The sequence below is a fragment of the Suncus etruscus genome, chromosome 5 (genome assembly GCF_024139225.1).
Source record: "Suncus etruscus isolate mSunEtr1 chromosome 5, mSunEtr1.pri.cur, whole genome shotgun sequence".
NCBI classification, from domain to species: Eukaryota; Metazoa; Chordata; class Mammalia; order Eulipotyphla; family Soricidae; genus Suncus; species Suncus etruscus.
The window spans coordinates 143,580,097-143,602,307 of NC_064852.1; the positions used below are offsets into that span (position 1 = coordinate 143,580,097).

At 35.8% G+C, this 22,211-nt stretch overlaps 2 protein-coding genes across 2 annotated transcripts in view; both read right to left on the reverse strand.

Annotated features, from left to right (window-relative positions):
* ENY2 (ENY2 transcription and export complex 2 subunit) overlaps nt 1-22,211 on the reverse strand; it is an 851,639-nt gene that overhangs the window by 160,938 nt on the left and 668,490 nt on the right. The gene's annotated exons all lie outside the window — the stretch shown is intronic.
* The window catches only part of TRHR (thyrotropin releasing hormone receptor), a 38,509-nt gene continuing 33,880 nt past the window's right edge, over nt 17,583-22,211 (reverse strand). The window contains exon 2 of the mRNA XM_049773907.1: nt 17,583-18,003. Within this exon, the coding sequence (XP_049629864.1) occupies nt 17,596-18,003 (408 nt within the window). The 3' untranslated portion in view covers nt 17,583-17,595. The remainder of the gene's footprint in view (nt 18,004-22,211) is intronic.

The window sequence follows — 22,211 nt, forward strand, 5'->3', positions numbered from 1 at the left end:
TCTGACTCAATCTTATGAAACTTTTAAGCACAGTGACAAGCCTATGTTATTTCCTTGCTTCTTTGGTGAAAATTCTTAATTTCTGGAAGTAAATAAGGAGAAACATAAATCTAGTCTTATATTAGATAATACATCTAAAGTGCTTGGCATAAAGCCTGCACTATAATGTCATATTAAATAAATATTATTGATTCTTCTTTTTTTTTATTTAAACAACTTTATTACATACATGATTGTGTTTGGGTTTCAGTCATGTAAAGAACACCACCCCATCACCAGTGCAACATTCCCATCACCAATGTCCCAAGTCTCCCTCCTCCCCACCCGACCCCCGCCTATACTCTAAACAGGCTCTCCATTTCCCTCATACATTCTCATTATTAGGACAGTTCAAAATGTAGTTATTTCTCTAACTAAACTCATCACTCTTTGTGGTGAGCTGGAACTTCCAGCTCTTTTCTCTTTTGTGTCTGAAAATTATTATTGCAAGAATGTCTTTCATTTTTCTTAAAACCCATAGATGAGTGAGACCATTCTGCATCTTTCTCTCTCTCTGACTTATTTCACTCAGCATAATAGATTCCATCTTATTGCACTTTACTAAACTATAAAAGCCTTTTTTGGGGGTACATGTTTACAGAAGGAAAAGTTATTTTCAAAAATTTTGGGCCTGGGGCCGGGCGGTGGCGCTGGAGGTAAGGTGCCTGCCTTACCTGCGCTAGCCTAGGAGACGGACCGCGGTTCGATCCCCCGGCGTCCCATATGGTCCCCCAAGCCAGGAGCGACTTCTGAGCGCATAGCCAGGAGTAACCCCTGAGCGTTACCGGGTGTGGCCCAAAAACCAAAAAAAAAAAAAAAAAATTTTGGGCCAGAGAAAGGAGATGAACTATGTTTGAAAAGATTCTTGTTGACAGGAAATTTCTCAAATGAGCACTAATGAATTTTTCTTTAAGAATCACTTTATATCAAGGTCTTTAATCCACCTGGATTTGACCTTTGTGCATGGTATTAGATGGAAGTCTGAGTTTGCTTTTTATTTTATTTTATTTTATTTTATTTTATTTTATTTTATTTTATTTTATTTTATTTTATTTTGGTTTTTGGGTCACACCGGCAGCACTCGGGGGTTACTCCTGGCTCCACACTCATAAATCGCCCCTAATAGGCTCGAGGGACCATATGGGATGCCGGGATTTGAACCATCGTCCTTCTTCATGTAAGGCAAACGCCTTACTGCTGTGCTATCTCTCCGGCCCGAGTTTGCTTTTTTGTATATGGCTGACCGTAGTTCCAGCACTACTCTTGTTGAAGAGGCTTTCCTTGCTTCATTTTACATTTCTTGCCCCTTTATCAAAGATTAATTGATTGTTTGTCTGGGGAACATTTTCCAAATACTCAAGTCTATTCCATTGATCTGAGGATATGTCTTTATTCCAATACCGCGCTGTTTTAGTACTACTCCTTTAAAATTATAAAGTATATAGAACAACTCATAATTCACTCCATGACATTAAGACTAAAGGCATCTTCAAGGAGGAAACATCACTCTCCAAACAAGTGGAAGTGGAGATCAACAGATGGGACTATATTAAGCTACAAAGCTTCTGCACCTCAAAGGAAATAGTGCCTCAGATACAAAGGCTATCCACAGAATGGAAGAAAAAATTCACCCAATACCCATCAGATAAGGGGCTAATATCTAAGATATACAAGGTACTGACAGAACTTAACAAGAAAAAATACATCTAACCCCATCAACAAATGAGGAGAAGAAATGAACACTTTCTTAACCCCTCAAAGAAGAACTACAAATGGCCAAAAGACACATGTCAAAATGCTCCATATCACTAATCAACAGGGATATGCATGTCAAAAAACAATGAGGTACCATCTCACACCACAGAGACTGGCACACATCACAAAGAACAAGAACAATCAGTGCTGGCAGGGATGTGAGGAGAAAGGAACTTCCATTCACTGCTGGTGGGAATGCTGTCTAGTCCAGTCCTTATGGAAAACAATATGGAGATTCCTCAAAAAAATGGAAATTGAGCTCCCATCTGATCCAGCTATACCACTCCTAAGGATATACACTAGGAACACCAAACACAATACCAAACACAATAGGCCTTCTGCATGCCTATGTTCACTACAGCACTATTTACAATAGCCAGAATCTGGACACAACCCAGAAGCCCTTCAATAGATGAATGACAAAAGAATATGTGGTACATATACACAATAGAATACTATGTAGCCATCAGGAGAGATGAAGTCATAAGATTCTCCTACACACGGATGGACATGGAAGCTATTATGCTGAGTGAAATAAGTCAGAGGGAGAGAGATAGACACAAAATAGTGTCACACATCTATGGGTTTTAAGGAAAAAAGGTAAAAGACATTATTGTAATAATACCCAAAGACAATAGAGATGAGGGCTGGAAGGACTGACCCATGATATGAAGCTTACCACAACGAGTGGTCCATTCAGTTAGAGAAATAACCACACTGACAACTATCATGATAATGGTAGTGAGTGAGAGCAATAGAATGCCTGTCTCGAAGACAGGCAGGGGATGGGGGAAGGTAAAGGTGGGGCATTGGTGGTGGGACTGTTGCACTGGTGAAGGGGGAGTGTTCTTTTTTATATCTGAAACTCAACTGCATACATGTTTTGTAATGATGATGCTTAAATAAAGATATTACATTAAAAAAGAGTCACTTTAAAGTTCCTTATAACTTCCCATCCAATTTATCTTCTCCTAAAGTGCTGATTATTTTCTAGCAATGTGCATGGCTTGCTTGTCTCACTATTGTAAATCTCTGGAGTGTCAAGAGATCCTTAAAAATCAGGATAAATACAATGGAATGAGAAGTATTGATCAACATTATTTGCAAATATTAATTACCAGAATGATGATGAAGATGGTGGCCTACCTACTTTACATATAATATCTCTGTTCTTAACAACCCTTACACAATAATGTCATCAATCTGCACACTCTCTATGAGGAAATCCAGTAGATTGCCAAGGTTACCCAAATAATAAGAGGAACAAAGTTGAAACTTGTCTGATTGACTGCAAAGTGGATGTCTATGTTACCTCAAATTTATCTGTTGATAACTTAACCTCAAGGTGATGGCATTTTCAGGTTGTTGGGAGTTGATAAGGTATAAGTTTGGAGACCTTATAAATGAAATTTGTGGGGAGCTGAATCCTAATAAGTCTCTAGCAGACACCTGAGGCCTAACAGTCTCTAGCAGTCTCTCAAGAGACCTGAACAAGGATGCAGCCTTCCTTTACTAAGGTCAATCTAAAAGGTTATGTGAGGCATGTGACAAGCCAAAGGGAACACTGACACCAGTAACCTTGGGAGAAAAACATATTTTAGACAGGGCATTTGTTAAACACATCCAAGCCAAAGGGAACATTGATGCCAGTAACCTTGGAAGAAAAAACATATTTTAGAACATATTCTAGACATATCCAGTGGGTTGGGAGAAGCAATTTTTGTTACCTATGTAGCCAGGTGCTGGGGGAGTTATGTTAAGGGATCATTGTTAATTATGTAGCTAGACGACTTGAGGAATATTAGGGATAAAACTTATGCTGTTATCTGTGTAACCACAAACCTTGAGAAGTTGCTCAGACAAAGTGTTTGCTCTACACTTCTTTTTACTGCTCTTTGTGTCCCCCCCCCCACCATGAATAATATATAATGAACTGCCCTCTTTACAATAAATGGAAGCTAGCTGCTCTCATTAGTTTCCCATTTTCTTTGTGTGTGTTTTTTTGTCTGTATGTTTTAAACCCATACTCCCTCTGAGGAATTAATCCACGTTTGTGGTTTCCCTGCAGGGCCAGGGGAGGCCACAGGAATTATATTATAAAACAGGCATAAGAGACAGAGAGAGAGAGAGAGAAAAAGAGAGTCCTTCCTTCTGCCCTATGAGGACACAATGAGAAATCTGTTGCCAATGAAGCAGGAAGTAGATCTCCCACCAGACACTGAATATGTTGAGTGATTATATGGCACTCAAAATATAACATCTTGATACTTCTTTAGACTGTGTTTGCCCCTATAGTTTCTACATCTAAAAGACCCTAAAATTCATTTTATACTTGCCTGATGAAATTTTTTTAGCTGGCAGACATTTGTTATCTATTTTATTCTTTCCTGCTATATTGTGCATTTTGTGCATATATTGGTGCATTTTTTTGCAAATCCTTTGCATTCTAATACCTAAACTATCTTTTCTAGGGTTTTTTCCTCCCATCCTTGCAGTTTTTTGTTAGGGGGGATGACCTCCCACAATTCATTTTATGTTTCTCTAAATCGGTAGTTTCTTATTGTCTTTCTTAAATGCTGATATTCATCAGTATTGGTTATGCTGAAGTTTCTGAACAACTTAAGGTCTCACTGATTTAACCACATACAGGTTATTTGTAGTGTAAATGTGGGCAACTACAAGTTTGGGTGACTCTCTAGAGCAGCTCCACTCTATTTGTTGTGGGTCGGTGAGCCGAATTTTTCTTTATTCATCTCATTACTGTTATAATGTGGGTGTTATTACTTTGCCAACAAAAAAGAGTATGAAGAATTTAACACTGTATCATAAGTGTCTTAACTTAGTTTGGTAGTTCACTCATGTATTCTTAAATAGTTGCATGTTTCCAGCACAATTGAAGAAGAGTCAGCTACATATAATTTCTATGTTATGGAAAGGAACAGAGATAGAAATGTTGAGACTTTACTCAGTGTATAAATAAATTCAGGTCAAATGGCAGCTCCAATTCCTCAAAAAATTTTAGAATAAGCACAAGATTTATTTATTTAAGAGTTATTTTGAAAGAGTGGGATAGCAGTGGAAACACCATTTACTCATTAATGCTGAGGTTAATTTTGAGGATAAGAAGACAATGCCACCACCATTACAAAGTATGATAAATTTGGACTTCCAGTTAGTTATTTTATACTTTAGTAAATTATTAAAATCTGAGATTGTTTGTATATAATTGAGAGCAGGGTTCATTTTTCTGCCTTTTACTATTTTATGAAAAACAGGAAGCTGGAGTGAGGATAAAGCTTAGGAAAACGACTCACATTCCTTATATGTGCATGAAGACAAATTTAATCCTCAGCACTGTCTGTCTCTTGCACTCATCCCAGCACTGGTGTAAATCTGGAGGCATCAAAACCACCAGTAGACCCCAAGCATCAATACTTTGTGGTCTTAGTACTTAGTGTTTGAACCGGTTGACAGTGTAACACTAGGAGTAGTTACTAAACCCCATAATATTTGCTTTGGAGACCCTCCTAAGATTAACTAACACAAGGGAGAATTGTGAGGGTAATTCTGGGTTTGCTTGTTGGCTGTTTCCAGGGGCTTAATGGCTACTGCCTGCAGCTTGCTTTCAGCCACTTGCATTTTGTGGTGTTGACCTTGTTCATGTTCAAAAAGATCCTAGAATGGATGGGTAGGCAGCAAAGAGTGGTGTTCAAGAAATGAGATAGACTTCAGACAAGGGGTGTCGAGCAACCTCGTGGATCTTCCTGAGCCAACCAAACTTCTAGCTTTCTGCTGCTCTCCCTGACACTTTTATTAGTTAGCGTTTAAGATAAATCACCTGAGGGTCAGGGTTGATGTAATTGTGCTAATTCACTCAGAAAAGTTGAAGTAAAATGTAAAAAGTGTTATTATAGGTATATGACAACAATTCCCCTTCTTCTATTTGTTAAAAAATAATCCATGAGGGAAAATATTGGATAGTGATCAGCTGTCAGTGAAAAGCAGTTAAGAGAGATGATGATCTCTGATTTCATCAAAATCACTGGTCGAAAATCCACTTGAAGAAGCTGCATCCTGTGATCAGCTCAGTTGCAAGCAATGACATTGTCTCTTGTAGCGCAAATACGAAAGATACAGGAGGGGAAGACTTTGAGGCCAAAAAAAAAAAATATGTTAGAGAGATAGAGATACAACACGGACAGACATAAACTCATCAGTGCATACACAGTTTATCAATGACCTTGATAGGCTGCAGCTGATCGAGGACCTCGAGCCTCTCAAAAAGTACCTTCTGCAGAAGGGTGATTGGCCCAGTGTTTGGGACACTGTTCTGAATCTTCAGCTTAGTCCATTTCATTGTCTGGTTCTGTCTCAACTGAAGGGGCCTCAGCTGGGCAAGGGCAAAGGTTGAATCTGCGGAACTTCCATAGATCACGAGAAAAGTGGCTGCCTTGCATTGCTATTCCCCCTGGCCTGATTACATTAGTAGCTTCTGCACCTTTCTACTCCTTTTACGCTATCAAACTCAACAATCTCTTTATCTCCAATCTTGTGCAAACGTTTCTTGGGGTTGTTTCTCTTACTAGCTGTCCAGTGAACAAAAACATCCTGCCTATTGTCATTTCTGTTGATGAAACCATAGCCATTTTGAACATTGAACCATTTAACATCTCATATGGTCCCCCAACTTGCCAAGAGCGATTTCTGAGTGCAGAGCCAGGTGTAACCCCTGAGCACTGCCAGGTGTGACCCGGAAAAATAAAATAAAATGAAAGAAATTAATGATAGTGCTATTTTCATAAAAAACTTTCTTAATTCAAAAACAAAATAAACCCAATTAGATTCCCTTTTGTCATCAAGACTATTCTGCTCTTATTCTACTTAGAAAATTTAATTTTCTATGTCACCTTTGTCTGTCTCTACATCATCTTATCCCTTCTTATTTGCTGAAGCATTTTTGAATGTCTCTTTTTCTGATCACTCTGTCCCACTACCTGCTTTTTAATATTTTGTACTCAAATCACATCCACTATCTGTTTAGGGATTCTTCTGCTGTCTTAACTTAGAGTGATTACTCCCTTTTCTGAACCTCTACACAGCAATTGCCTATAATTATTAGAGAATACCATGATATTTATTTATTTACTTATTTATCTTGGCATGACTAAATTTTAAATATTTGCATTTGTATTCTTCAGTTGGAATGATATACTTTTGAGACAAAATTTTCTTGCCATTTTTTTTACCGTAGGATTCAAGAAAGTGCCTTGTATGAATTTTTTCAATGATATTTATGATGATATATTTTTAGTTCCTTCTGTAGAGTCTGATTAGTAATTGTTAGAAAATGCCAAGAGCATACCATGAGCCATGTATCTTATCTTGTATGTGAAGTTTAATTTATTCTCACAATTTGTGCATTAATTATATGTTCCTATTTCCATGTTGCAGACATATGATTATATGCCAAAAGCCAAATGTTTATAGATAACATAATATTTAATGAGATGAAGAAAGATAAGTTGGAATGTCAGTATCCAGTTCACTAGAATAAATGCCTTTTTCTTCTTCTGTGATTCAAAAATTCATGTTATATTAGAAGTATAAAAAATTATTTATATCTGCCAATGCCTAGAGATTTTTAAAATAATTTCATATTACAAATATCACATTTTATAGGCGACATTCACAAGTAGAAGTGAAGGCACTGGCAGAAAGAAGCAAAGAAGAAAAAAATTACTTATATATATTCTTTTAACTGATTAAAATATGGACTCAATCTTCTGAATATCCATTTTAAAGCTATTTCAAAAGTATTTCAACAGAAGATAAAACAACATAAGTGCACATTTCTATTGGACTTCAGAACTCATTATTTCAGTATTGTCTGCAGATTTGTAATCTTTGATTATCTTAGTTTCACCAGAGAGACTTCCAAAATTTTAATAAAGTCTTAAGATAGAGAAGCAGAGTCACCTTGGAATTGGGAGATTGACAATAAAACAATACATATTGTTTTACTGAAATCATGAGCACCAAAGAGATGCGGTCCAAGAATCTACCAATGACTACTACCACTGGTAATTTGCTTAAATTCACCTTTATTTTATCTCCCTTTACAAGTCTATCAGAAAAGATAAATTTTGTGAAGTAGATAGGATAATCATGTTTAGTAGGGTTTTTTTAATTCAATAAGAGCAATATAAAATATAAAAGTAGTATAGAATTATGAAGCAGTATGGTTTCAAGTAATGAATGGTTTTTGAGGCTGGGGAAGTCCATTTAATATAAGCCATTAGCAGATATGCTGGACAGATAGAACAATGGTCTAAAGACATACTCTTAATGCAGGAGGACTGGGTTTGATCACCAATAACATATTCTCCCCTTAAGCTGCTGCTAAAAACAACCCATGTACAGAACTTAGAGAGAAGCCTGGATAACCAGAGGTGTGACTTCAAAATGTAAATAAATAAACAAGCCCTCTGTGGACATTGTCTGTTTATTCTTTTTATTAACTAATTTAATTACTTAATAAGTACTATAGATAAAGAAAAAATTTGAAATCCATTATGTGCCCAGAACTATGTCCAAAAGTACCTTTTGCTTTTTATTGAGTAAAAAGTTGTGGTCTCATTGATTTTCAAAGCATTTTATGGAGATCTGGGAAAGAATGATACATTACTTGGTTGACTCCTGATGTTTTGGGAGAATTGAGGAGAATTTACATAGCTTAACTTACTATATGTCATAAAATAAGAACAAGTACTTTAAAAGGTAGATAGTTTTATGAGTGGCAAGATTCCCTTGTTCTTTTGTTTTTGTTTGCTTTTTGGGCCACAACCAATGCTACTCGGGACATATTCCTAGTTCTTTGCTTAGGGATAACTCTTGTTAGCTCTTAAAAGACTATAAATGGTGGTGAGGATAAAATCAGGGTTGGCTGGGTACAAGGCAAGCATTTTAAACCCTACACAATCTCTCAGATCATTGATTCCCTTAGTTTTGATTACAGGTTTAGTGTTTCCCTCCTACCTGCTTGTTCTCTAAATAAAGAGTGAGATTATTCAAGTGAATTTTAAATTTGACTTAAGCAAGCATTTAATTTTATTTAGGAAAATGAAATTTAGCAAATGGAAATATGTTTGGTTAAGCTGTGGTCCCGGGGACTGGCAAGATTTGCTTTTACACAGAATTTACCTTGATAATCGGTTCTTTTATCCTTCCTATTCCACATACATCCATTACTTCAAATGACAAAAATCATTGACATAATCTGTTTCATATTAACACAGGTATTTGATAAGTCATTGCTCTTGTTGAAAAGAGGACCATTGAAGACATTTGGAGTAATCCTTCAAACACGGATGCCCATATTTAGATACTTACCTAGGCTCAGAGTTATTTTTTAAATCTAATTTGTTTGTTGATACACCTAACAGATTTATTATTATTGACATCATGATTCAGTAAGCTAGTCATACTTGCTCCAATGAGGATTTCAATTTGTAACTATCTATGTATTACGACTAATAATTTCAAAATAATACTGAAGCACATGTTTTGTGCCTCTGGCTAAAAATGAAATCTCCTGGGAAGTGATAAGGTTTCCCAGAATTGAAGTTATTTGGAAGAAAAAGAAAACAAGTGCCAGATCTTACAATTTGATATTTTATTTCTCACAATACACACATTGAACCAGAGACAGTTTTTTACAGCAGAGCACATAATACTGTACGTTCTTAAAGAAGAGCTTGTGCTCCACATAGAAATCACACTAATTAATTTACAAGTAGTACAGTAAGTCAGTTTTTCAATTTTCTCAAATTGATAAAAGAAAGCCAACACATTCAGAAGTAGGTGATAAACATCATGCGAGTTCACATATTCACAAGGAATCTGAAGCTAATAACTACATGCTTTTCAATTTCACATTTCATCTTGTAGCGTAAGTTGATGAAAAGCCTAAGTTCCTGAACTAGCTCTGATTTCTATGCTTAGCATCATTGAGGACATCCAGAGTAATTATGGACCCTAAAGAATATATATAGGCATAAACACTTTTGAATATATGATATGATAATATAGAAAAAAGATATCTCTCTATAGATATACTGGCATTTATGTATAGGCAAGTATCTATATCTATAGACACAAACTTTCACTTGGAAAATTAGCTTTGAGAACACTTTCAGAATTATAACACTTAATTAGTCTTATTTTCTATAGACAATAAACAATTTTATTTTCTATAGGCAATAAACAGAGTTTGCAAAGTTTAAAAAACCAACATATAGTTGAAATATATGTCTTTTAATTTTCTATTTGAGACCATTGGTGAATGTTTCGTTATCATATACCATCACAAGACGGTTTTTGACTTTCCAACTTTTCCTCTACTTAGGAATTTACAATTAGCAAATATAAAAAGATTTTTACCTTTCTTAAGTCAATTCCTATGAAATGGGTTTGCTTTATACACATCCTTAATGTCCACAGGCATGCTTGGATTTTTCTTTGAACCACTGTTTTTTTTATTAATTCTTTCCTCTTGTAACAATTTACTTTTCCCTGAGCCATCCATATCAACATATTGAAACACTGTTCTTGGTTGAAAGGTGCCCTACCATGTCTTTCATTGCTTTCAAAATTTAATCAGTGTTCCACTGGAGCCTCTTCTGAAGAGCTTAGTTGTCTGGAATCTAAACAAATTATATTCCAATAATATATTTGTACTTCTTTCAATGTCTGTTGATTAATGTGGTTTTCAAGACAATATCCAATGCCAGGAGTCTAATATAACATGATAGCATTAATTTTCTCCACACTGTTAAGATTTGTTAAATTAGGGCACAAAAGTACTTTTGAAATAGTCCCTAAACTAGACCATACTCTAGCCTGGTATTTTTCAACTTTTTTTTTTACAGCTATGTACCAGCACCTGTATTGTATAACATTCCAAAAACCAATAGCTAACCATAGCAATAGATCAGTGATTTTCAATATTTCTAGACCTGTAGACTAGCATTGGTCTATGGACCATAGTTGAAGACCACTGCTGTAGTCTTAATGCAGGACCTTTCATAAAGCCAGAAGAACAGTTTATAAAAAAAAAACCTATAGAGCTTATCATTAATTCTTGAGATTAGGTATGCAAGAAAATTAAACAGCATCAAAAAGCTCTTGGGGCCTGACCAAATAAAGTGCATTTGAATATACATTCACAGGAAATTCATTAAAAAAGTGGGAGTGGTTTATATTCCACAATTTTTAGGTAGTAAACTATTGATTTTATTTTTTTTTGTGGTAACATCTAGTGCCATTCTGCAAATAAAGAGACTGCTCTCATTGGTTTCTCAATTCAGATTCTAATCAGATCAAGTTTTATTCTGTATTTGTTTTTATTTTATGAAAATTCACAATTATAATTTTTGGTTTATCCCATTCTTGGGAAAGTTCATACTCTTTTTTCTTAAGTCAAAGCAAAGTCAATTGCACAAAATTTACATTATTTGTGAAGAACACATAATCACTTATAAGTGTTGACTTTGGGTTCAAATAAATTGAAGAGTTTTACTTCAATACATTGCTTATCCCAGACTTTTATATTCTATAGTTTTCACGGTGCTTTGATCTCCATTACTCCAGTTGAAGGTCTTTTATTTGACCCTAATATTCTTGACCCTGTTGTTTTTTTATGAGGTCATACAAGCAATAATTTTGAGGATTTGTTATCTATTGGCCATAAAGCTGTCATTTGCTTTCTTGATGGGCCCAGATTTGGTGGTTTTCACAATGTGCTGTCCCAAGTAGACTATTCCTTTAGTTCTTTTATTTTTCTAGATGTAATACCTAAACCATTTGTCAATCATCTCATATCGAGTTTACCATAAATGTGTTTGGTATAGAAGAAAAGGATACAAGACAAATTACAATGCATACAACTACCCACAGACATAATTTTATAAAGGCTTACTTGAATATTAAAATTAAAATCATACATATTTGCCTTAAACCAGTGTCATCCATTGTGTGCCCTTCACTTAAGTAATGTACTATTTCTTAATGTATAACTATTATAAATTAAGTTTTCTGCTGAGAGGTTTCAGATTTATATTTATAGACCAAAACATATAAACAAAATAGTATAGAAAATTATTTGACCTTTCTTTCTCCTAAGCAATAAACAAAATTCAGAAATAAAGTAGTTGATATTTCCAGTTACAATCCATAAAATTAATGTTATATTTGGAAATAATGATTATGTTAAAGTGATTTCAGTGCATTTCCAATGAGAACTTTTGTTTGTTTTTATTTGGGGGCTGCACTTGTTTTGCACTCAGAAATCACTCCTTGTGGGACTCAGGGGAACATGTACAATGTTAGCAAATGCCCTACCTAATGTATTTTCTCTCCAGTGCCCTCCAACTATAATATTAACAAGTATGTCTTAAAAACATTTGTAAAATTCTTAAGTTGTATTTTAGCCATTGACAATCAGCTACACCTTGAGATTTTTTTCCTTGTTGAATTATTTCTTAAAAATAATAAAAATACTTTTGCTGGCTTAAAAAATTCCACAGTCATTTTTCACATAGGAAGTATTTATTTATAATTTTAACTAAAATCTATAGAATGCCAAAATTCTATTTAGTTCTGTAAGGAAAATTATACTGAAAAATCTCACTACTACACTTGACTTCTACCAGAAAATTAAAAAGAAATTTTAGAAGCATAGGATTTTCCATAATTTATATGGGACTTTATAAAAAATTAAACTCTTCACAATAATTTTTCTTGTGATGTAGTGAAAGAATTGTATTATCTGACTTAGATATTTTATGTTCAAGTTTAGTCTTGCATCAAGCCAAAGAAAATTGCTTCCTCATAGGAAATGTTTATTTGTTGAGGGATATAAATTTGAGGTGTAGAAAAGAGGAAAAAAGAAACATTATTATTACAGAAATTTTATTACAGAATTCTTCATGTTTATTATCTTAAAAACATATTCTATCAAACATATCTTGGTTTTAATTACAATTTGCTTTAAGTAAGGCTTTAATTTAAAAGGGTTTGGTTATTACTATGGTTTCAATTCAATTTGCTAAGGGTAAATAGAAAATAAACTTTCATGTTTTGCTCTTTCCTAGAGGAATAAATGATTCTGAAACAAAAACATTTTTGATGTTGGGACTAACTAGTAATATATAGATGCTCTGACATTCATATTTACTTTCACTTCTCCATTCTCAAAAAATCTAAGTCCTTAACAAGTTGTAATTAAAAGGAAATGATATTACTCAATGTAATATTTATTCAAATAATAATGGGTAAAGTTTTTTAAATGTTTCTTTCTAAGTAATCAACATTCTTCTCTTCTATAATATTCTTGAATTTAATATAGTCTATAATGATGTATCTCTTATTTTTAAAGAGCATACCTAAATCATCTTACCTAACCTTTAATATTGTCGTTATTCCTATACATTTTCTGAAAATAAATCAATTCAAATATGCTTTTAAGACTGAGCTACACTATGTTGCTCAGATATAATTTTCTTTGACCTTATTTCTTGTTTTAAAATATTGTAAAGGTTTATCATTCAGTGCCCTTTTTCTGTTTAAGAATAAATACTTTGAAGTTTTCTCATTCCTTTCAAGATTTAGAAGATTTGTGTTGGAATAAAACTTTAGAAACATACTCATAATACTGATTGAGAAGTCTTAAGGGGAAATTCATACTTGCTTCTTTTACTAATTATCTGCACCTCAGTTAATTACCTCAGGTGCATGATTTAACAAAGATATTCAGCAAGTCATGAAATAGCATGTAATAAAATAATTCAAGAAATTTGATTAAGGCATCTACTTAATAATATTACTTTACTACATCCGTAACTTTCAATTCAGTTCTCTATTTTTCCACTTGGTGATATGTTGTTTTGATTATTCATTTTCCATGAGAATATTTTATGAGTTATTGTAGTTTGATAAAGAACACTTAAGGAAGTTTTGCCTCTCCTGTGTAAAGTAAGAATCCTACTGCACGTTGCATGGAAACATTTAATTTCATAATGGCATTTGCTTTAGAATTGAAACACTATGAACTGTGTTCTTTTGAATTTCCCATGTGGTCTAAAACTAACAGATTATTAGAAAATAACATTTAAAAATTAAAATGAAAAAAGCTGAGCTCATATTAAATTTTCAATTTTCAAAGATGGGAAGAATTTATTTAGCTCTATGCACCTGTAAAACTGGTTGAAATTTTTTCAGCATCACTTACTACCAGTCTGCTATGTAGGTGTGTGTATTCTTATTTAAGCTTATTTATTCTTATTTATTAGGTATACAGTTTTAACTCCACAAATGCATTTTAAAATGCAAAAGATAAAAATTAAAAGAATAAGAAGTGCTTCAGAATTGTGTAATAAGCGCATATTAAGTGCTTAAAAAGTAAAAAGTAAAGAAAAACCTATTTTGTCCAATTTCTTTCTAATTTTATACAGTTTAGGAAAATTATATGATTACTGATCCTTGATATTCTATCAGAGATTCACAGCAGCAGTTAAACTGGTGAATAAAATTAAATACTTTACCAACATACCTGATAACATGGCAAGAGTTCAATGCTATGAGTTCCTTTCCCTAATGAGAAAAATGGAATATAATCCAATTCCTTTTGTGAAAACAATGTATTCATGTATGTGTGCATTTATATGCACCTTTCCAGGTGCTGGTACAATTGTATATATGCTTGTATGTCACTTTAGTGCTCTCTATACATGATGCTAAAACTAATATTGAGTCCAGTATAAAAATCCAATTAAAGTAATGTGAATAGACTTTTTAAGGTATTTTCTAAAAATGCTTGCTTGCATTTTTTTTCAAATTGTTAATAAAATAACAGGATTCCAAATATTTCCCTGGCATAGAAGAGAATGGTTTTCACTAAGCATATTCTAGGATGGTGGAGTTCTCATCAAGTAACATTTTTAACCCGAAGTTTCAACAATTATATTCCAGGTTAGAGGGGAGAGGAAATCCATGAAATACAGATATAGGTTGAAGAAAGAAAATGCCAGTCTATGAGGGCCATTAAAATATCCAGCATATTTTGATCAAGGCTTTAAAAATTAACTACTACTCAATCATTGTTAAGGATAGTTTGTATAATTGTAGAGTATGATTAAACAATTCTCAGTAGAAGCATCACTTGAAAGGGATTAAAAAGTAGAATTTCGGGAGCCAGAGCATTTGCCTATCTGGACCTAATCAAGGTTCAATCCTCAGCATCCCATGTGGACCCTGAGCAGAGCCAGGATTAACCTCTGAGCACTGTGAGCTGTGGCTCAAAAGCCAAGTCCGCCCTTCTTTTAAAAAGAAGCATAGATTGGGGCCGGCGAGGTGGCGCTAGAGAGGTAAGGTGTCTGCCTTGCAAGCACTAGCCAAGGAAAGATCGCCACCGCGGTTCGATCCCCCAGCGTCCCATATGGTCCCCCCAAGTCAGGGGCAATTTCTGAGTGCTTAGCCAGGAGTAACCCCTGAGCATCAAACGGGTGTGGCCCGAAAAACCAAACCAAACCAAACAAACCAAACAAAAACAAAAAGAAGCATAGACACAGAATAGTCTCATTCATCTATGGGTTTTAAGAAAAAATAAAAGACATTCTTGCAATAGTTTTCAGAGACAAAAGAAAGGAGGGCTGGAAATTCCAGCTCACTACATGAAGCTCACCACAAAGAGTGATGAGTGTAGTTAGAGAAATAATTACATTGAGAACTATCATAACAATGTGAATGAATGAGGGAAGTAGAAAACCTGTCTGGATTACAGGTGGGGGGTAAGGTGGGGAGGAGGGAGATTTGGGACACTGGTGATGAGAATGTTGCACTGGTGAAGGCGGGGGTGTACTCTTTACATGACTGAAACCCAACCACAATCATGTTTGTAATCAAGGTGTTTAAATAAAGATATTAATTAAAAATAAGAAGAAGCATAGAATCCCAATACTATGTGTTGGGCAGATTTATATTCATAAACTTGTTCATAATGACAGCAAGAGTTGGTCTGTCATCTCTAGAGAGAGACTGATAATGAGATGAAATTAATTCAAAAATGTTGCAAATAAAGTTGTTACAATTTTGAATTGCCTTGACTTAGAATATATGAGTAAAATAGAACTAGCGTTGAAAAAAGAGCCTATTGATGACAAGTAGACAGGAAGAAAAGACAATTGTAGACAAGTTAAAAATCAATTGACTACAATTCTCAGTGGGGAGTCCTCAAATGGAATGTAATAGATTTTGGTTGACTTTGAAATAGCAACTAAGTCTGGAAACTATTTCCAACTTTATGCTTGGAACAGCTAGAAGGATTCACTTGACACAGCTCAGTAGGTTACATACAACAATGCATAAAATAAAGAATTTTTTCTTTAAAAGTTTCAGAAAAAACATTATTTTAAATAGTTGTTGGTCTTATTTATACTTTTAATACAAATATTATGCTAATTTGTGTCTTTATAGTCACTTAATCTGATTATTTTGACTGTCTCACCCATTATTTTGGAGCTGGACTTACCTAAAATTCAAATATATGTTTTCTTAAGGCCAGAGTGGTAGAACAGAGGTAGGGCGTTTGCCTTGCATGCAGCTGATCCAGGATAGACTTGGGCATTCCTGACATCCCATGTGGTCCCCAAACCTGCCAGGAGTGATTTCTGAGCACAGAGCCAGTAGTAAACCCTGAGCACCTCCAATGTGTCCCAACCTCCACCCCCAAATAAGTCTTTCCAAATTGCAGTTTGGGCTATTTTGAAATTTGATATATACCAAATATATATATTTCAATTATATATATTTCAAACACACACACACACACACACACACACACATATATATATATATCAATTAAATGATATCACATTCTTGGCTTTTAGGTCACACCTGGCAGTGCATAGGGGTGAATCCTGGCTTTATGCTCAGAAATCACTCCTGGTGGGCTTGGGGGACCATATGAAATGCTGGGGATCAAACCTGGGTCTAACACTCGCAAGGCAAACACCCTACCTGCTGTACTATCACTCCAGCCCAAAACTACTTTTTAAGATATTAAAAATTTCTCAGAATTTTGTTTTTTGTTTTTTTGGGTCACACTCAGCAGCACTCGGGATTACTCCTGGTTTTACACTCAGAAATCACTCCTGGCTCGGGAGACCATAAGGGATACTGGAATTCAAACCACCATCTTCTGCATGCAAGGCAAATGCCCTATCTCCATGCCATCTCTCCAGCCTCTGTTTTTAAATTTTTAATATAATGTGCCTTCCTGTCCAAAGCCTTATTTTACTCAATAAATAAATTATTTTTACTATTTTTCTTTGTGTCATAAAGTAGAACAATGCTTTTCAAAAATAAACATCTAAATTTTGCATATTTTCAAATTACCAAAGTGCATCAATAATTTTTGAGGGTTGAGAAGTCTCATTTTATGAAATTATTATCCAGAATTTAAGTCGATTTTATCTGAACTTTAGTCTCTCCACCACCAAGTACAGTACATTTCTTTCGGCAATGCTTTCAGTTTCCACTGTCTAGCTATTTCCCAGAACTACTTTAGTTTGTAGTGATGTTAGCTCTTTTAAAAAAAAAAAATCTATGAACCCTTCTCAGGGGTTAAAGAGTCTTGAACTGGGATTTGTTAGTGCATTGGCAAAAACTGTTCACTCTTGGGCTGAGAATTCCAGACTCTCATTTACTTTCTGTGTTTTTTACTTTTTTTTGCTTCCAAGTTGTGAATCAACTTTGGCTAAAGGTTACTTCGGAAGCCAAGCAAGTGTCATCAAAAGACACCTTCGTGGCCGACAAGTAAGTGTCTGTGACAGTGATGTCCTCAAGCTCAGTGCTGAAATGATCCGACTCTTTGTTGGCGCTGTAATTGAGAGCCACACTGTGGTTAGCGGGCTTCTCCATTGGCTTCTGCTTGCAGTGACAGAGCTTTCTGAAGGCGGCACGGAATTTCTGGGACATGAGGTTGTAAATCACCGGGTTGATGGCACTGTTGAGATAAATGCAAATTCTGCAAAAGAGCAAGAACCAATTTTCTTGAAAAGGACTGGAGAGAAAGGAGTTGACAACCACTAGAGTCCTGTAGGGCATCCATAGAAGGGCGAACAGAATTACCACCACTGCCAGCATCTTGGTGACCTATGAAGAAACAGAGAGAAATGCAGTGCAAATTCAAAAGGAAACAAGACAACGTACTCTCCCACCCATGCCATTTTTTAACTTTCTAAGATGCAGTACGGCATCAGGATCTAACTGCAAGCAGTTTATTTGGTCTGCGTTTCCAGAAATAAAGAGATTTAGGAGTATAGCTCAGAGTGCGAAAAAGTAGGAAAAGCCCTAAATAAGACACGTTGTTTACAGGCTTCCTCTATGAGCAATTCCTTCAATTATTCAGCATTGATTTTGCAGAGGAGAAAGAAGGGCATTTCTTCACTCCCTGACATCTGATGAGGGTGCCCTTAGGGAATTAGAGGAATCAATACTTCTAATATTTTCAGCTTGCAAATCCATGGGGCCTTTAAAGAAATATTTGAGGCGAGAGAGAGAGAGAGAGAGAGAGAGAGAGAGAGAGAGAGAGAGAGAGAGAGAGAGAGAGAGAGAGAGAGAGAGAGAGAGAGAGAGACTAGAAAATGTCACAGGGTAGTGTATACTAGAATTGGAATGTTTTTTTGCCAACAGAAACCAGCTACCATGATCAAGACCAAAGTTGCTAAATATGTAAAATGTGATCACACATGTCTGAAATAAACATTAGGAGGTCCAATGTTGTGTTAAATAATTAACGATGGGGCTGGATGGCGGTGGATTTCTCTCCGTGCCATCCCAATCCACGTGGCTCTGCAACCTCCATGCAGTCGGCGAGTTCCAGGCCCAGGTGAAATCACTCACTCACAGTCAGGCGTCAGGAAGCAACAACTTTATTCAAGCCCTAGCCACCACGTGTGTGTGGCCTATTTCCTAACCTTTCAAGCACAGCCATTCTTAGCTAGCCCTACATTTTATCTTCTGTTAGCCATCTTCCCTTTGGGTTCCATGCTGGTCAAAGACCAGAACACAGAAACCCAGAAGCCAGAGCGCACAGCAGCGCAGAAAGGGCAAAGAGCCAAAAGGGGCGAAAGCCAAAAGGGCCGAATTCCCTTGGTTCAAGCCTTATCTAACATTTCCATGACCCCTCCCAAAAATGGGTGGGTCTCAGGGTTTAAAATAGGTACACCCACAGTCCAATATCTAATTTCATTTTTATTTACCTTATGCCAGGCTCTAAAAATGTCCTGTCATAGTTCATCTGTGAAGTGGAGACAATATTAATACCCTAATAGTCAAATAAAATAATGTAACAGTTTGAAAAGAAAAGTATCTTTAATAAAAAAAGTTAATGGTCCTCGAATGTCTGTAATAAACCAAACTGAGTACTTTTTATATATTAGAAAACTTCAGTATATTATTCTTTTATTTTATTTTGGGGATTTGGGGGTCTATCTGGTGATGGTCAAGGTTTGCTCTTGGCTCTGTGCTCAGGGATAATTTCTGGAAGAACTTGGGGGAATCATACCCTCTGCTAGCAATTGAACCTAGGTTGACCACAGCAATGTGAGTGCCTCACCTGTGCTCTGTCTCACCTGTACTGCCTCTCTGGTCCCATATAAGGATATTTTCAAAGCTCATCCCCCCATATTGCATTCTCCATTTTTTTCAAGTTAGAAAAATGAGGTCTATATACTATTAAGTACTTTGGTAGAAATTGCAGTTTTAAAGCCAAGATTAGAATCAAATCAAATTTGAATCCAAAGTCTAAATTAAAATTTCTGCAAATTGTTTTTCTTTAGAGGAAGGGGAAATGGAGGTCAGAAAAAGCAAACCCTGAAATTGTGTATAGAGTTTATTGGGAATAAATGTACTCAGATAAGGGGCTAATCTCCAAAATATACAAGGCACTGACAGAAGTTTACAAGAAAAAAGCTATCTAATTCCATCAAAAAATGGGGAGAAGAAATGGACAGACACTTTGATAAAGAAGAAATACAAATGGCCAAAAGGCACATGAAAAAATGCTCCACATCACTAATCATCAGGGAGATTGCAAATCAAAACAACTATGAGGTACCACCTAACACCACAGAGATTGGCACACATCACAAAAAATGAGAACAAGCAGTGTTGGTGGGGTTGTGGAGAGAAAGGAACTGCTGGTGGGAATGCCGTCTAGTTCAACCTTTATGGAAAGTGATATGAAGATTCCTCCAAAAACTGGAAATTGAGCTCCCATACGATCCAGCTATACCACTCCTAGGAATATACCCCAGAAACACAAAAATACAAAACAAAAATCCTTTCCTTACACCTATATTTATTGCAGCACGGTTTACCACAGCAAGACTTTGAAAACAACCAAGATGCCTTTCCACAGATGAATGGCTAAAGAAACTGTGGTACATATACACAATGGAATATAATGCAGCCATCAGGAAAGATGAAGTCATGAAATTTTCCTATACATGGTTGTACATGGAATCTATTATGCTGAGTGAAGTAAGTCCGAGAGAAAGAGAAAGACACAGAATGGACTCACCAATGGGTTTTAAGAAAAATGAAAGACATTCTTGAAATAATTTTCAGAGACAAAAGAGAGGAGGGCTGGAAGTTACAGCCCACTTCATGAAGCTCACCACAGAGGGTGATGAGTTTAATAAGAGAAATAACTACATTTATAACTATCCTAACAATGAGAATGTTGAGGGAAATAGAAAGCCTGTCGAGTACAGGTGGGGTGTGGTGGGGAGGAGGAATATTTGGGACATTGCTGGTGGGAATGTTGCACTGGTGATGGGGGGGTGTCCTTTTATATGGCTGAAACCCAACCACAATCATGTTTCTAACCAAGGTGTTTAAATAAAAACTATTATAAAAAAATGATACCCAGGCCCGGAGAGATAGCGCAGCAGCATTTGCCTTGCAAGCAGCTGATCCAGGACCAAAGGTGATTGGTTCAAATCCCGGTGTCCCATATGGTCCCCCGTGCCTGCCAGGAGCTATTTCTGAGCAGAAAGCCATGAGTAACCCGTGAGCAATGCCGGGTGTGGCCCAAAAACCAAAAATAAAAATAAAAAAAAATAGAAAAATGATACCCAATCTACATCAAGCTATACATTGGGAGAACAGCTGCACTAGCATTACGGGTGGTAGAGAAAGGGGAAGAGGGATACATGTTGGGAACAGGAGTGGAAGGAGGACAACACTGGTGGTGGAAATACCCCTCATTCATTACTACTATGTACCTTAAATATTACTGTGAAAGATTGTGAAAGATTTTTAATTCACTTTGCCCCCCTTCAAAAATATCTGGAATAGATGCACAACGGAATTTTATAATTCAATTTTAAGAAATAGTAATGCATGGGTAATGGAATAACGCGATGAAGTTAATACCCAAAGATCACCTAAGAACAAAATAAGCTTCTATATTCAGCAGGGGTGGCGAACACGCAGCTCTCGAGCTCCTGGCCAAAATGAACGTGGCTCTTTGCCTCTTATCATCATTTATGTATACTGTGGCTCTTTGCCAAGTTTGGATTTTGTTCTGCTGCTTCTGAGGAGGGACCTCTGAGGAGAGATCACCGAGCGCTAGTCCTGCTCACAGGCTGAGTCCTCCCGTCTCCCATTCCTCGGAAACAAATGCACGGGCCAGTGAGCCTGGGGACCCCTGTGGCACATGTTGGGTCACAGCTGGCCGTTAGTTCTTAGTGTGGAGGATGCAGCACACCCTCACCATCACTGCAGGATTTTTACCCTCACTCAAAATGGCAAAATGCAACATGCATTTAATATATTATTGTTAAAATTAGATGCTTTTGTGAGTTTTTGTCTGTTTTGGCAGGTCACTGCGTGGTGTGGCTCTCTGAATCTCACAGTTTAAATTTTTGGCTTTTTGTGTCAAACTTATTTGCCATCCCTGTATACTCAGTGAGATGCAAGATAACAACATGGACTCAACCAGACCATGTGGCAATGACTATTTAAGAGCTATAAGACCTTGATGAACTCATTCATTTGTGCTCTCATTTCTAGATCTGAAAATATAACTAATCAAAAAATTTTCACTTACTTTACAGAGATATTGAGAAAGCAGAATACATAACAAATGTGTGAAAGGCTTTAAATTTTGAAACACTATGATTTCATATTATCTGAGATTAATGACAGCATAAAAAGACCATAATATTTCAACACTATACTGGCGTGTTAAAATTGTAGCAGTAATTACAGTTGGGTGGAGAGATAATAATTGAGAGCTTTTTCTTTTAAAGAAATAAAAAACACTTTATACCTTTACAAATAAGTGTTCAGTT